Source organism: Clinocottus analis, unplaced genomic scaffold (assembly GCF_023055335.1).
Source record: "Clinocottus analis isolate CAN_PGR_092001 unplaced genomic scaffold, fCliAna1.0.p SCAF_14, whole genome shotgun sequence".
Lineage (NCBI taxonomy): Eukaryota > Metazoa > Chordata > Actinopteri > Perciformes > Cottidae > Clinocottus > Clinocottus analis.
The window spans coordinates 5,764,038-5,779,365 of NW_027175865.1; the positions used below are offsets into that span (position 1 = coordinate 5,764,038).

At 47.6% G+C, this 15,328-nt stretch overlaps 1 protein-coding gene across 2 annotated transcripts in view; it reads right to left on the reverse strand.

Annotated features, from left to right (window-relative positions):
• LOC137785165 (ephrin-A3-like) overlaps positions 1 to 15,004 on the reverse strand; it is a 55,574-nt gene extending 40,570 nt beyond the window's left edge. For both annotated transcript variants that reach the window (XM_068576246.1, XM_068576247.1), the window contains exon 1: positions 14,325 to 15,004. In XM_068576246.1, coding sequence (XP_068432347.1) covers positions 14,325 to 14,437 — 113 coding nt within the window. In that variant the 5' untranslated portion in view covers positions 14,438 to 15,004. The remainder of the gene's footprint in view (positions 1 to 14,324) is intronic.
• Positions 15,005 to 15,328: the final 324 nt, after the last annotated feature.

Below are 15,328 nucleotides of genomic sequence, written 5' to 3' on the forward strand. Positions count from 1 at the left end.
GATGAACCTCCTCCAGGTTGCTCCCACCTGACACAGATACAATCCAGTCCCTAAATCATGCATTAATTGTGTGTTTGCATCAACAGTACATCTTGCAGATCTTCCACGGGGGGGGGGGGGGCCTCTGTCGCCCCGCCTGCTCAGCGTCTCACAACTCTAAATCAGCGGGTCAAGGGGTCAGCGGAGCGAAAGGCTCGCGGCCACTGCAGGAGCAGCGTTTCCACACACGCCTGTCCGCGGATATACGTGGGTGTGCTCAATCGACAGGGCAGATTGGATCGAGGTGTCTCCTCCCGCCCTCCCGCCCCCCCCGCCGCTAAGCCAATCCTCCATCCCGTGGATGGAAGCCAGCTCCCACGCTGCTGGGCCTCCAGTTACCGCCGGCCTGATCACATTGCGTATTCACTCGCCGACTGCGGGGCTGATTAAATCTGTATTTAATTGGATCAGATCTAGTCGTGATGGAGCGCTCCCCCCGGCGTTTAACCCACGGTCCTCTGTCAAGTGAGATCGGGAAAAAATACTGTGGGGGAATTAGGAGCGGGAAATGAATACCAATGATAGGCTGTGCTAATAGCCAGCGCAGGAGGAGTGGACCACACCTGCAGGGCTTTACGGCGAGGAATCAGAGTTACCGGCTTTGGCGCCTGAGCCGGTGTGTGCGCGTCGCCTCATCTTCCTTGATTAGGGAGACATTATATTATTCAGGTCGTACAATGACTTTTTCAGTTGATTAGCTGTTTTATAAAAGCACATCACTAATAACTCAGCGACAAACTCTTCCCCAATCAAAACTTTAATCAGTTTGTCATGATTACGCGACATGCATCTTGCGGAAAAGGGTGGAACAAGACCATTTGCATAATTTCTCAATACTCAATACAATTTCACAATTACTCCTCGATTAGGAGTCTTCTGGCGAGTCCATCCGCACCGCGTCTGTTGGCTGGCACGGAGGATGTAAAGAATGTCCCGGTGGATTTACGGCACATCTTGGTACATATCGCAGGGTTTAGGGCAGGAAAGCGGGAGATCTGGCATTTGAGTTTGTGAGAGAAAGTGTGAGGTGGCTGGAGGTGAGATTCAGCGTCAGTCTTTGTGCAACCGATCTCCAACCTCTGAGTCATATCATGTCTTGCATGTGTGGGCCGCGCACACCCTGCTGACTCACACCACGTTTGTTTACGCAGACCGCCATTTAATGTCACAGAGGTGGAGGGGTTACACACACACACACACACACACACACACACACACAGAGTAAAATCAGTCCTGTACCACTGGCCGTTAGACAGCATTACTTGAAGAATGAAATGTTTATTGCCTTGCTCAGGGGCAACTTGACAGCAAGTGTTGAAACAGGGTGGAGTGTAAAACCAGATATTTTAACCCCGCGGCGTCACTTCTGCAACATCTGCAAATGGCAAGTACATGATAGACGATGGTAAAGATTATGCTCATGGCAACTAAACTATAGTTACGATATTGTTAGAATTATACCACAATTTACCCAGCAATAAAATTATTAATACCGTTACCATTCATTGCATGTCTGTTGTGACGGGACATTACTTCCTGTTTTGGCACTGAAAGCAGGTATTAGGCATGAATCATGAGATGGGGAATGGTCAAATATGGACTTGAATTAAGGCAAATAATTACATATTTATACACACACACACACACACACACACACACACACACACACACACACACACATCTTCAAATTTATTTAGACATGCCTGTGTGCATGTTCAAATAAAAGGGAATCATTTTTAGGATTTCTTGCACGAGTACCAATTATTAACTTGAAGTCATTAAGTTTTTCTTATAAGGTCGTTTTATTTTTAACGGTTCTTTTTTTTTTTCTTTATAAAAATTCATTAATGTTTCGAGGTTAAAAAGGATTTCCCTGCCATTTGTGTTGCTATTGGCAACAGAGTTGGTCCAAGTTCACTTTCTGGCAACTTCTGCATTGACCAACTTTGTGACAGGAAATACAAAGGTGTTCATTTAGAACGTTTATGCTGTCAAGTTTGAGAAGGAGCTGTACAAAAATCCAGCTGAGAAGAGCGCAATAGTCAGAATAAAACAAAGATTTTAGTTCAGTTTTATATTTTTTCAAGAGCAAAATAAGCAGCTGATGTTTAAAGTGCTTCACGTTGCTTCACTGGCTCTTCTGAATAAAAGGATTTTCCCTTGAGTTCCTCATCTCACACCAGAGACCTGATGGTGTGAATGTAATGATGCAATAACTAAATAACAATAATGCAAAACAAGAGTCAAGACAACGTTAAAGTTAATGTTGAGAATACAAAGTTGTTACATTATTTACTTTAAATGATGTTCGATTGTAATTGCCTCATTAGAGCTGCTGCAATCTGGGCAGTATCTCGTTTCCAATCATACAATATGTGCTCTTACTTATTTGTCGGCGACATGGCGCCCGGGTGAGTTTCTGCCGCCTCTGGAGAGAAGCTGGCGAGTCAATCAACAACAACTTCAGGTCGGGGCTTACGTTATTACAATGCAGAATAACCTATTCGGCAAGCCCCGAACTCTGGCACATGATGTATCATTATTACCCAGCATTCAGTGGGGCTGACACCCAGTCAGAGCGATCACACCCCCCCATCAGCACCGTCTCTAAAAACAACCTCACGGCCCGTTTACTTTCGGTGACCTCGCCCGTCTCTTCGGAGGCTGTGAACACCGTCTTGAGGTTAGTGATTAACGGTGTCATTCCACCGGGTGACCTCGCGGGTCAAAAGAATTCTGGGTAAATTACCTCGCAAGAAGGCCGGACCGATATCGAACGCCTCAGACTGAACCGCAAGGTTGATTGAAAAAAAGGGGTATTTGCATACAAGGCAGTGAGCAGGGGCTGGCAGAGCAGCTGACGCGGGTGAGTTGGGTGGGGGTGGCGACGCTGCCAGGGAACGAGTCCTCATTAAGCCGAGGAGCATCATTTTCTGGAGCTAAGAGTGCTCTCTCTCTCTCTCTCTCTCCCTCTCCTCGTATACACACAATAGGGCTGGCACGAGTTTGAAAATATAACTCAAAAACTAAAGAAACCAGTGCTGCGTGTTTAGAAGGAAGCGCTCATAAATAATACATAGCATGATAGATTGCTGATGAACTGTCTAATGAAGAGGAGGCGATGGGGGGACGGAGGAGGAGGGGGAGTCGGCTTTTTGCTGACGAACAGCATTTTTTTTTTTTTTTTATAGATTTAAAAAGTGAGACCTCGCACACACACACACACACACACACACACGCGCACACACACACACACACAGCACGGTGCAGGAATGCTAATGTCGCTGGCATTTTTGAAACTGCTGTTATCTTCCTGGCAATGCACATTAGCTGGAGATATGGTTTCCCTGGCACTAATTTAGCCCTGTAAGGCAGGCGCTGGAGGTTAGAATCAAAACTTAATGGAACCTCTAATTTGACCGAAAGTTCATTCCCGTTAGGGAAATTAAAGCCTGCTAATTAGGGATTACAACCTGGTTTATGAATTGCAAATGCCAAGTCAGAAGCTGTTGCAGATATTAGGGAATCGTGACAATGCGCCGAGTAAACTTTCCGCCGACAGGATTTATGTTGACAGAGAAGAGAACTAGAGGGCTTTGATGTTCCAATTTACATTACCCCGGATCAAATGAAAAAGTAACCGCCAGAGATGTGAATTTGATTATCTGCAGTCTCTCTTTTTTTTTCAGACCCGACCAACAATGTTTTGAACATCAGTCGGGGCTCTCAGGGAATAAACCTCCTGGTATTAAACCAATTTCCACGGGAGGAATCCATCTTTCCCCGTCGCCATGTGTCACACTTGCTTTGCACGTCATAAACAACGACCTCAGGCTGTATATGTTATTCTCCCCCACTACATCATTTAACTCTTAACAATGTGCTCAGCTGTTACTCTCCCTGCCACTATACCGTGTGTGTGTGTGTGTGTCTTTTGCATTGATGTCATTTCTCCATTAAAAAGGAATACCATCTTGCTGCCTGCCGCTCTGAGAGGCCCGTTCCTGGCCCTGTCACCGGCTGTCAACTGCGACACTGGCTTCCACGCAGGCCGGCCATGTTTCTTTCTTGCATCATGTGGCAAATGAGCCCCCCTTTCACTCTCTCTCTCTCCTTACTCTTGATTCCTTTCCTCTCATGTGCACACACACACACACACACACACACACACACACACACACACCTGCGGTTCTTTCTCGCACAGATCCGCCGTTGACAGGTGTTGGGAGGGATTTCAGAGTCCTGACACAGCTGCGACTCGAAAAAAAAAAATTGCCGAGTGTGTTCAAGTATGTGCATATAATACAGAAAGGGAGAGATACAGTGTGAATGAGGAAGACAGAGAAGAGAGCGGATGGATAGATACAGTCGATAGATGTATTAGAGCAAATGTTTGCTAAATCAGCGAGCGTGGAAGAACAAACAAGTCACCTCTAATGAACATGTTTTATTGAGCCAAACACATGCTCCTAATGCTGGAATAAAGGGGTAAAAAAACAAAAAAAACAATGCGCCAAATGTGATATTGTCGGTTGAGTGCAAGAGGGGGAAATTCTGCCATTGATGCGGCTTCGTATTCTGCGCTCTTTCCTGGTTTTACAGCAGTGCCTCTAAGCTGCTTGTTCCCATACAATACGCATGAGCACCAGAAGAAAAGGTTGAGGTCTTTAAAGATACTCCACTACTTGACACACCATTAATATTCTCCATACAGGCTCTTCCTCTCCCCTTCCTGCTCCTCCCCCCATATCCCTACTTCCACTCCACTCTCTGCCTTTACATCTCCGCACTGCCTTATATCTCCCTCCTCCATCTTCTGTTTTTTTTTTTACACTTCCCTCCCCCAACCTTACTTTCTTCCTCTTCCTTTTGGTTATTTTTTTTTTTTTTTTTGTCGTAACTTTTTCAATCACTCTCTCTTCCTCCTGGGAAGTGGCACAGAATCCCTTTAAGTGCTGCAAAAGCAAATCTATTTATCATAACCATCAATCTCCTACTGTATGTACACTTTATATATCCAGGCTGAAAGGCACTCTGAACACACAAAAACACACACAGAGGAAAAGGAAAACGCAGCCGCTCTCGTGTGCACCTCCACTGTACTAGAAGGACAAGTGCATGCGCGGTGAAAAGGGATTTCTAAATAATGACACAATGTGTGTGATTCACTCTCTCAATGGCACAATGGCAGCAGAGCAATAAATTAAAGGGAGGTAAATGGGCGGTGGTGCCCACTCTCCTCCCACGCACGGCAATGCGGTTGAGCGAAGCGGCCTTTGGGGACTTCCCATCGGCTCCACCACGCAAGATGCGAGCCGGGCGGGAACGGGAGGCTGAGCAGGAACACTTCAAGCGACCGCCGCGACCGGAGAGGGAACGCAGGCGTGAAAGGGACCGACTGACGGAGATGAGAGGGAGGGCCGAAACAACGAGACGCATCACTCCGCTTTCACCAACAATCAATCAGACAATCATGTACAGTGTGCATGCACACGCAAATAACCCAGACAGACCGTAAGTGCCACTTAATAGCAGCCACACACACACACACACACACACACAGAGAGAGTGAGAGCGCTCCGCAGGACATTGATATTCTATACACCCACACACAGCATGGTGAGGATCTGGATGGTCTCTGTGTGTCTGCTAGTTTTACAAACTATACGCCGGTCTAGACACAGTCCCCACGAAGCATTACACACGTTGCTACCATCGGAGGAAAAATAAAAACCACCATGTTAGCAGATTTCCGACACACACCGCAAGTCGACACAAAGAGATGTTCTGTTGTAAATGTGCTACCAAGTCCATGGGAGCAGCTCACGCAGATGTACGTCGCCCACAGCGAACCAAACAAATTCCTTAACAAACACGGCAGATTGGTACACAGCCAGAGGAGAAGTTGCACAAGGGAGTATGGTGAACAGGACGACTGGCCTCTGCTATACACGTCCTCTATCATCTGGTCATTAATAGTGAAGCATTCAGAATGTGGGGATAACGAGCAGGGCGCCCCCCCCCCCCTCCAACCCTCCCCACCGCTCCTCAAATACGCCCCTTCTGCTGTAAGAAATGCAAATAACAGACTGCCTGGTGGGCTGTTTCTCTTTCCAACACTACGCACCGCTCCAGAGAGAGAGGAGGCAGGGGAGAGGAAACCTCCCCATTGATGGAGCATGGCAGTAGTGCGAGATGAGTCACGTATTGTCCATTTAAATCAATGGGTGAGAACACCAGGAAGGGAAAGAAAAAAAAAGGAAAAATGCACGTGTGTGAGTAGAGAGACATGATTATGCATGTGCCGTAGCTCATGTATTAACCATAACTGAATTTACACATCAAGGCGGCAAATGAATTCCAAATAGATTTTTGATGCAGGCCAACACGAGATCTGATTAAATGATGAGGTAAAGATAGGGACGGAAAGAAAGAAGTGTGGCGCCACGGACAGAGCTGTACTCTGATCCTCTGACTTTGTATTTAATATTCAGAGTTTGAGCGCGTCATTGCCACAACGCCTCCCTTTAAAACACAAAATGAACCGACGCTACGACTGTCCTGCACCCAAATGGCCGTCATGAAATCACGGGCAGAGCCAAAGCAAACTGTGAAATGAACCTGTTGACTACATGCTTCAGTGAAATGCCACTATGCACTGTAGTGTTGTCATATTTAAAAAGTTAGCCCGACAGCTAGCTAGATGTCAAAAAGTGTCAAACCCTGCATAATGGCTAGTGTGGACAGTCCGTACTGTATAGTTTACAACCACAGAAATGCTCTCTCTGCTTTGTGCGGCGACAGCACCAGAAAGGAGTCTTTAAATATCTGCAAATGTAAAAATTGATCAGCCCTCCAGCTTCATCACAAGAAAACAAGTCTCATTTGGCTGCCAGAGCTCAGGCCCGCCGTCCAACCCAATCGACTTACATCACACTTTCAAGCTCCAAAGACTTTGCTCTCATATTTGTAATAGAACAGTTTCGCTTGAAGATGTACTGATTTAAATGGTCCCTCTAACAATATAAGAGGGATATATTAAGTCACTGGAGGTGGCGGCTGCTGCGGAAGGGTCAAATTACCTGTAGTCATTCTAGATGCACAGAGGACTAGAGAGCGATTTCAATTTTCTTCAAATATTCTCATTACAGGGACGACGCCTGCCAAGGGGTCTCAGACCTTCATATAATTATATCCTCAAAAAGAAAAATCTCAATTATAACAGAATACCTAATTATTACGCTGCCCATATTCCAAATTGCCCTCGCATGAAAGGAAAACTGGAGCCGTATCATCCACTAAGCTGTGAGGACAGATTCCACTTCTCGTAACACCGCTGTTGTTAAGCACCCAAGAGCATTAGAGGGAAGACCTGTCACGGCTCAGGACCTGAAGGGAATGAACAGAGAACAAGATATGACAGAGCACAAACCTGTGTCCTCACTCGCCGCCGTTTTTATGAAGGGACACTGATAACTCGGAGGGCGCTGGTCGGTGCAAAATATCACTTCAATTGCCGCACCTCAGAAGAGGCCTTCTGCTCCAATAACAAAACAAATTATTTTGACCGACTGCTGTGGCTGCCATATCATTTTCCAGGCCATGTAGCATAACAAGGCCAATTTCCCAAATAATCAAACTCCAGCCAGTGACCATCCACCCATCAACAGCTTTGATCTTTTTCCTACATGGCAGCCATTTCCATCATAGCGGCAGTGTAATTTCCCAGTGGGTAACGGGCTCTGCAGTGAAGACTCCCAGTGTAATGTACTGTGGAGCTCCCATTCTAAGTTGGAAAGCTTTTTTTGGTGGAAAGCATTTGCATTCAAATCATTGAGTCTGAAATTGGTTCTACCTGGCTGGCATCGGGACTATCTCCTGTGGGTTCCCAGTGCCAGTTAAGTGCAGTTTTTATAACCTTGGAGCGCGAGGAATGCTAATCGCTTTTGATGGCGTATGAAGGGCTTGACTATGTTTTCTTTTGGACTCCTCAAAATAAAGTGGCACCTGCTTCACCTGGAGTAGCTCTGGATGGAGTCTTTTCCACTATGCGGCCACTGCTAGCTGGTACATTCAAGCCAGCCGGTATAACCAATTGCATTTGAACAATCACACCGATAGCTTCGCAGTATTGCCCTAAAACGCTGCGGCGTGAACGCCCCCCCCATCCCACAAGGCAGATGTCATAAACCGACCTGTCAGACTCCTGTCAATGAAACTTGACAGACTAGAATTAAAGTTATCGCAATCGAGCGTAACACAAGTAAGACAAGTTCAGAAGAATCACCACGTTTGGCTCTCTAAACGAATGATTGCCCAAAAATGCTCACGGAATGAATCAGCCTGCGGTGACCCGACCACGGTGTCCCGCGCGATGCTACTGTCCAGACTCTGTTCCCATATTGCTAAATCTAACAGGTCTGGGTTCCCTTGAGACACATATGATACTCCGAAAGCAGAACTTTTTAGGAAGCGTGACTTAAATAAACTAAAGTAAGAAGTGTGACGTTAGTGTTCGACATTCTGAAACCCTGCACATCCACGCAATTTGTATAACATGCAATCCCATGAAATCCGAGATCCGAGGGAAAAAATGAAGTCTTCAACTGTCTTCAACTATTTGTAACCTGAGAAAACCTCAGTTTACAAATTGTTACGTTGAACTGAGCCGAGCTCAGTTAAACTACTCTACTCCAGAAGAGGATGTGTAATTTCTAACGATTCATTCATTCATTTGGCAAACACGATTTAACGTGCGCTCACGAATCCTCAATTGATAAAATTTCCCTTCGAGAACTGCCATCTGAGTCTGAAGATTTCAGTTATTAAATATAAATTCAGACAATAATTTAGACTGTTGAGGCAGTTAAGTAAAAACCTAAGATGAGATTCGTCACTCTTATGATTCTTACTCACACTGGAGTCGCTTCTATGGTGAATTAAAGTGAAAATATACGATTCCACATATTTCTGGGGACCTCCTCAAGGGCCCCTGTGGCTCCCTGAACCCTGGCTGAGATCCACTGGGACAAGAGAAGATCAAGAAAGCCCCAAGATGGAGGATTCTATTGTGACAGAAGTTTTCCCTATTTCCCCGGTTCACATCTATTAAACTCCAGATTGATTAAGTGTTCCCTATTTAACCCATGCTCACTGTAGAGTCAAATAAAAATAAAGCCCTTTGAGTCTGACTGCAAGCGTCGACATATTTTAACAATGCACCTCGAATATGAACAACACGTCTGCGTTGATGCGCTGTTCACTTGGCTTGTTTTAAAGTGTTAAGCAGGTGAGCTGTGAGCTGTGTTTATATTTATATGTATTGTGTACCGATGTTCTCACCTCTCCTTTGAATCTGTGAAGCATGCGGATTCTAAACGTACGTCATGATGAAAGGAAGCCTTCCATTTTTATCTCGTGGAGCAATAACGTACAATTTGTTTAAATCTAAGAGACGTATGAAAGAAAACATCTTTTTCTTTAATCTGCGCTCAGCCTCGCGAATCCTTTTTTTTTTTTTTTTTTTTTTGGAACGTCGTCTCCTCTGAAGCGGTGACCCGCTCCACGACCGAGACCTCGCTTAGCGTAGACGCAGTCGGGGCCTCCATGGAGCGTGAGGCCCCGGAGCACTGACTGACAAGCCCGAGATAATCAATTCTCCAGCATGCTGTTCCAAGGCGATACTTCATCTCGGCTTCCTGAGCTCCATGAGAATACTTCATGGAAATTTACTGTCACACCGCGAAATCCAATTAAAAATACATTTGGACATTGATCACCTGATGCACTCGTATTGATCGCTGCTCAAAAAGCCACTGTGTAGTGTTTTTGTTTGGCCGGGGTCCACTCACCTCTCCATACCATATAAATGTATTGATCCGCTCACCCACCCTTGGATCCATACAAACCATTAACAATCCTTTCAGTGTTTCTCCATCCATTTACGTGACTCACAGCAGACTCTTTTATATGTGAGCTAAAAATGTCCAGCGCGCCGCTGAGCAGACCAATCAGCTTCGAGACGCCACCTCGGCATAATGAAGCCAGGTGATAATGTCAAGTTAACTATCCGTTTAAAAGCGCTGTTCATCAAACTAATCTCCCGGATGTCTGAGGCCGATCAAGAATATAAAGCGTTCAAATGTCCACAAACAACTTGAATAATTCAAGAGGGGGGGGGATACTTCATCACAGATGGAGAGACGTGGCTAATTAAACAAACGTACATATAAAAAAAAAAAAAAGATACATTTTCACTTTTCCATCAGTGGCGTTCACACATTCTCATTTAACACAAATGCAGCCACAGAAGATAGAATACATAAATAATACACACTACCTAATGCTCTACAATGAATGTGAGAGAATTAATTGAATGGCGGTGACTAAAACGCATTTGTATGCAAAAATGGCCCGGAGACGGAGCGGCTGGACGTGCATGTAATCAGGTATGAAACCGTCTCGTCCCTCTTGGGAGCCTGTGTGTGCCGCCGCGCCCGCGCGGCGTGGCGCCGGCCAGCGGGGCAGGTGAACGCCGCGCAGGCGCTATTGTCTCAGAGCATCGGTCCACATGAATGACCCGGCCCGTGTCCGCATTAGCACGGATCAACTCCCGCAGGTATTATCTCGTCAGAAAACAGCAGCTGCAACACATTCGGCCAAATAACCTTAACTTCCACATCCGGTGAAACCCGCGCTCTCTTGTCACCCCTCCTGACTTTAGGCCAACTCAATCAATCTTTTCCCCTCTCGTTCTTTCTCTGAAAGACTGCTCCGCTTTCCACCTCTCCGGCGTGCTCTCCTTCCAGTCTCTCCATTACGCCCACGTCTTCCCCGGCAGTAACATTCTTCACACTTCGCATCCTTCTCGTTCCCTCCATCTATTTTCTCACTTCTCCCTCTCCATCGCTCATCTCGCTCTCGTCTTCATTTCTCAATAACAATTCCCTCAACTGCAACTAAATATCTACAAGCCTTCCGTGTAGACACCCCACAGGGTTCTGGTCCGGCCTGCAGGGAACCGCCCCCAACTCGAGCTGAGTCTGCACACGCCCACGCAGACCGACCTGCCGGTTAATGAGCCTGTTGAGTAACAAGGCGCCTTGACTCAACATTGATCATTGGTCCCCGCACCTCAAAGTCTCAGGGAGGCCATTTGTCAAGGTGAGGATATATTTTCTCGCACCCGATGGGAGGTGCGGAGGATTGGATTGTTTCTTCACCTTCGTGCGGTCTCGGGGCCCCGGCAGACTCCGTGTCGGCTCTAAATCAGGGGCTGTGATGTGTCGCTCGAAGCACGCCGATCTGTAACTCAAACAGTGAAAGAAGACTTTCATCCTGCTGGGCACGGAAGGCGACGGCAATTTAGCAAAGCCGTGTGCGGCACGTTTTCAAACTCGGTGCCCCGTCTCCCTTCCCACGCCCGCGCAGAGGCTTATTACTCCGGTGTCCTGCTAAGTTGTAAGCGCCAGCGGACGCACCGGGTGACTCGTGGAAGAAGCGGCGCTGTTGTTTTGATCATGCTGACACGGGGTTCCCAATTATGGAGATGCCGGCCGGTCCAACCGCCGAGGCCAAACACCTGGTGGGATGAGGTGGCGGGAGCACAGGGCGCTGCCGGTGGGTAGGCGAGGCTACCGCAGTGCACCGCTGCTCCTGCGTGCTCTCAAGATGTTCCACATCTCCCCCCTCTAATTGGCAGATGGCCTCAGATGCGAGATGATTTAATGGGCTGCGTGTGTGCGGGGTTTTTTTTTTTTTTTTCTCCCTGCCTCAGTCAGCCATTAGCGGGGACATCTGTAACGAGTTGGCCGGGCACACTGCGGGGAGCGGAGGCTGAGAGCAACACTTTCTAAGGGTGGGGCGTCGTGACGGACTGGGGAGGTAATCTAAAGCACTCTGAGCTATTACTTTGCATTATGATAATCGAGACATCGCGCCTTAAATTGTCCGAGGCGGAGGAGAAAAAAAGCTTGAATAAGCCTCGGGTGTTGTTTACTTCAGACAAGCCGCAAATAATCAAACAGCAGTGTTGTTGGGTATCGGCGACGTGACGATCCCCTTTAGACTCCCAATACGCCAGAGCAAGACATTTCTAGCGGCGCATTAACATAAAAAGCCATTTTCATGGCGCTTGGCACAAACAGCTTGGCTTCCAAGCGATGCCATCTCTCGCAGCTGTGCCGTAACCATCTGCGCTGAAGTCTGCGCTCAAGGGAAAAACATTAAGGCCCCAGACCAGAGTTTGGCCCTAAAGGGCCTCGAGTGTCTGGCTCTCTGTCGCCGCCTTCATTTCTTACAGCTCCCTCCTGAGTTTGTCTCTCGAACCGGAGCTGGACGAAGTTGTCCACGCGTGCGGACAGAGTGCCGGAGAAGCGGGGGCCCCCCGAGCCTGCGGCCCCTTCTATCTTGACGGCCGTCAGTATTCTCGCCACGGCCGCTGAGGATTTGTCTGCTGCCGGCAAACTGGGTCAATTTTTGCATTATTATTTTAGAGTTGTGTATCTGGCTGTGGAGAAAGGGGAGGTTTTGCACACGCAGGCACGTCGACCCACACCTGCACTTTGTCTCTTTCTCCGTTCCCCATCCCCCAATGCCTCTCTCTCGCTCTTGCTCTCTCTCTTTCTCTCTCTCTCTCTCCCTCTCTCTCTCTCTCTCTCTCACACACACACAGAGTACATTCTGAATGCATTAAGATGAGCACATATTAGTCACTTTAACACATAAATGTCAATTCAGAGCCACAGAATGTGCTAACACTGTGATGAACGACTACACGGAGCCACCTTATCCGGCGCCGTTCAAATTCATTTGAGACTGAGCACACAGCGAAGGACTAATTAAAATTGATAGATAGGACTAATACTGATTGTGACACTCAAAAACCTGGCCACTTTAACGCAGCTTAAATGCAAGTAGCGGGGAATACGCCACTCCTCTATTTTCGTGTCACACTAACGGGATGAGTTGCCGTTATAAATCGAGAATAGTTGAGCGAATGTGACTGTGGCATTCGCACATCAACGTTAATGAGGCACTGGCCGTGCCGGGAGCAGCACCTTGACCGTCGCCGTGAGCTTTAATGGCAATTTTCTGACTGTTTGACTTGAGGAAACCTGTGAATATGTTAATCACCTCCACGTCCGCGCGCATTCAAATTACTAATACAATTTCTGATCCTACGTTATATGTGTGTTTTCAGCGGAGAGCCTGGCAGGTGAATGAGGGACCAGGAGCAGATGTGCGGGGTGCGGTAATGAGAGGCAGGAGGGGGGGGGGGGGGATTGAGGGGGACAGGCCGGCTGGTGAGACGCAGCAGAAAAATAGGAGAGGGATGAAAATAAGCAAGTATGAGATACAGCGAGGCGATAGGAGAGACCTGTGTATGATGTGCATACAAATGGACAGCGGAGGAACACAGATAGAGATGGGAGGGAGGGAGGGAGGGAGGGGGGGCCGAGGAGGAGAGGAGATAAAAGAATGTGAGAAAGATGGATTCACTGGTGGCTAATGAGAAGACAAAGGCAGTCGAATCCACATCGATCTCTCTGCCCCCACAGCGAGCTGGCTTTACAGCGAGGCAGGTAGAGGGAGATATAGGAGAGCCTGGGGAAGCTTACCTGAGGTGAGCCACCTCTCTGCTGTGGGAGGAGTACGAGTGAGAGGATATAGGCGCAGTGTTTGTGTCATGGAAGTGTGTCCGTGTGTGTGTGTGTGTGTGTGTGTGTGGCAGGCAGGCAGGCGCCCTCGTTCACAGTGAACACACACATACAGATGTGTGGAAGTTTGAGCGGCACACACGCGCCTGTGAATTATGTATTTGTGCTGCAGGAAAGGTGACGGACAGCACTGGAGGGAGAGCAGGGCAAGATGGAAAGGTGACTGCTGCTCCAATGACACATGTGTTGGTGTGAAGCAGAAGTGAGATGAAAAAACTACACACACACACACACACACACACACACGCACGCACACGCACACACACTCAGTATTCACTCTGCATGCAGGATGCAGAGATAAAACACTTCCCCTCTGGAGATGCTTTACTGTCGTCTGATTATACGGAGGAGAGAAATGTGAGGGCTCGAAATTATTTATAGAGATGAAACATATTGAATGAGACAGATGACGGCCACCAGGTTGACGTTGTGTCTCATCTTTAAAGCTAGGGAAATAACTTATTGCCTTTCCGTGAGAGGGGTATACGTCCTGTAAACAAGTCGTCGGCAGGTGCGCGTGAACAAAGAGCGGACACAAGTTCGTTCTCCGCAGAGAGACACACTTACAGGAGGTTGGAGCTGTTCCAGTACACCGCGTGCCGGTCGTTGGCGCTCGTCGGGTGTAAGTTAGTAAGCGCCAGCAGCGTGACGAGGCCGAGAGAAAACGCTGCGAGAGCCATAATCCCCTCCGGTGCTCCGTCCGCCGCCCTGGATCCCCTCTCGTCCCGGCTCCTTCTTGTCCCCCGGCGACGCGTCGCTCACAACATCCCAGCGGTCGAGAGAAAGCCAGAAAAAGAAAGGAAAAAAAAAGAAGAAAAAGCTGCTTTTTTCTCTCCTTTTTTTTTGTTGGAAAGTTCCCGGTTACCTGAACGAGTTGAATCGGGAGGACTTCTTCAACTCAAATCCCATTGCGACGAGAGGCCATTTGGGCATCTTCACTTGAATGCGCTTGAATCTTGTCTGGACTTGTTTCTCGAGCCCGCTGCGCACTTTCAAGTCTCTCCTGGTTTTTGTTTGGCGCTCCTGCTTTTCATCCGAGAGGAGCGACACGGGCGACGCTGTACAACGCATTCACAGCTGGCACCTGAGCTCGGGCTTTAGTGTTCTTTGCGCAGCTTTAAAGCCGCTGGATCTCCGCTGAAAGGATTGTGTACCACGCTCTCCTCTCATCATCATCACCATCACCATCATCCTCACCAGCACCAGCAGCACCAGCAGCAGCAGAAGCCACACGCTGCACTCACAACGCTACACAACCGCCCTCTGATGGCCGAGATGCGCTCACATGTCAGTCGATGCTGCGGCCCCGCCCCCTCAGCGCATGCAGCCCGCGTGAGAGTGCGCGTGTGCGCGTGTTTATGTGCGTGCCTTTGTTTGTAGTTCAGTAACTGTGCGGAGAAAATGCATCCTCTTCATTTGAATAAATCGTGACTCATAAAGTGAGGGTTTAGTCGTAAGATTAACATAATAATTAGAAACAGTAGTGTCATGTTTTGTTTGATGTGAGATTTAAAAGTATGTTGTTATTATAATAATACAGCATATTTAACATTTAGAAAGTTTTTTTTTTA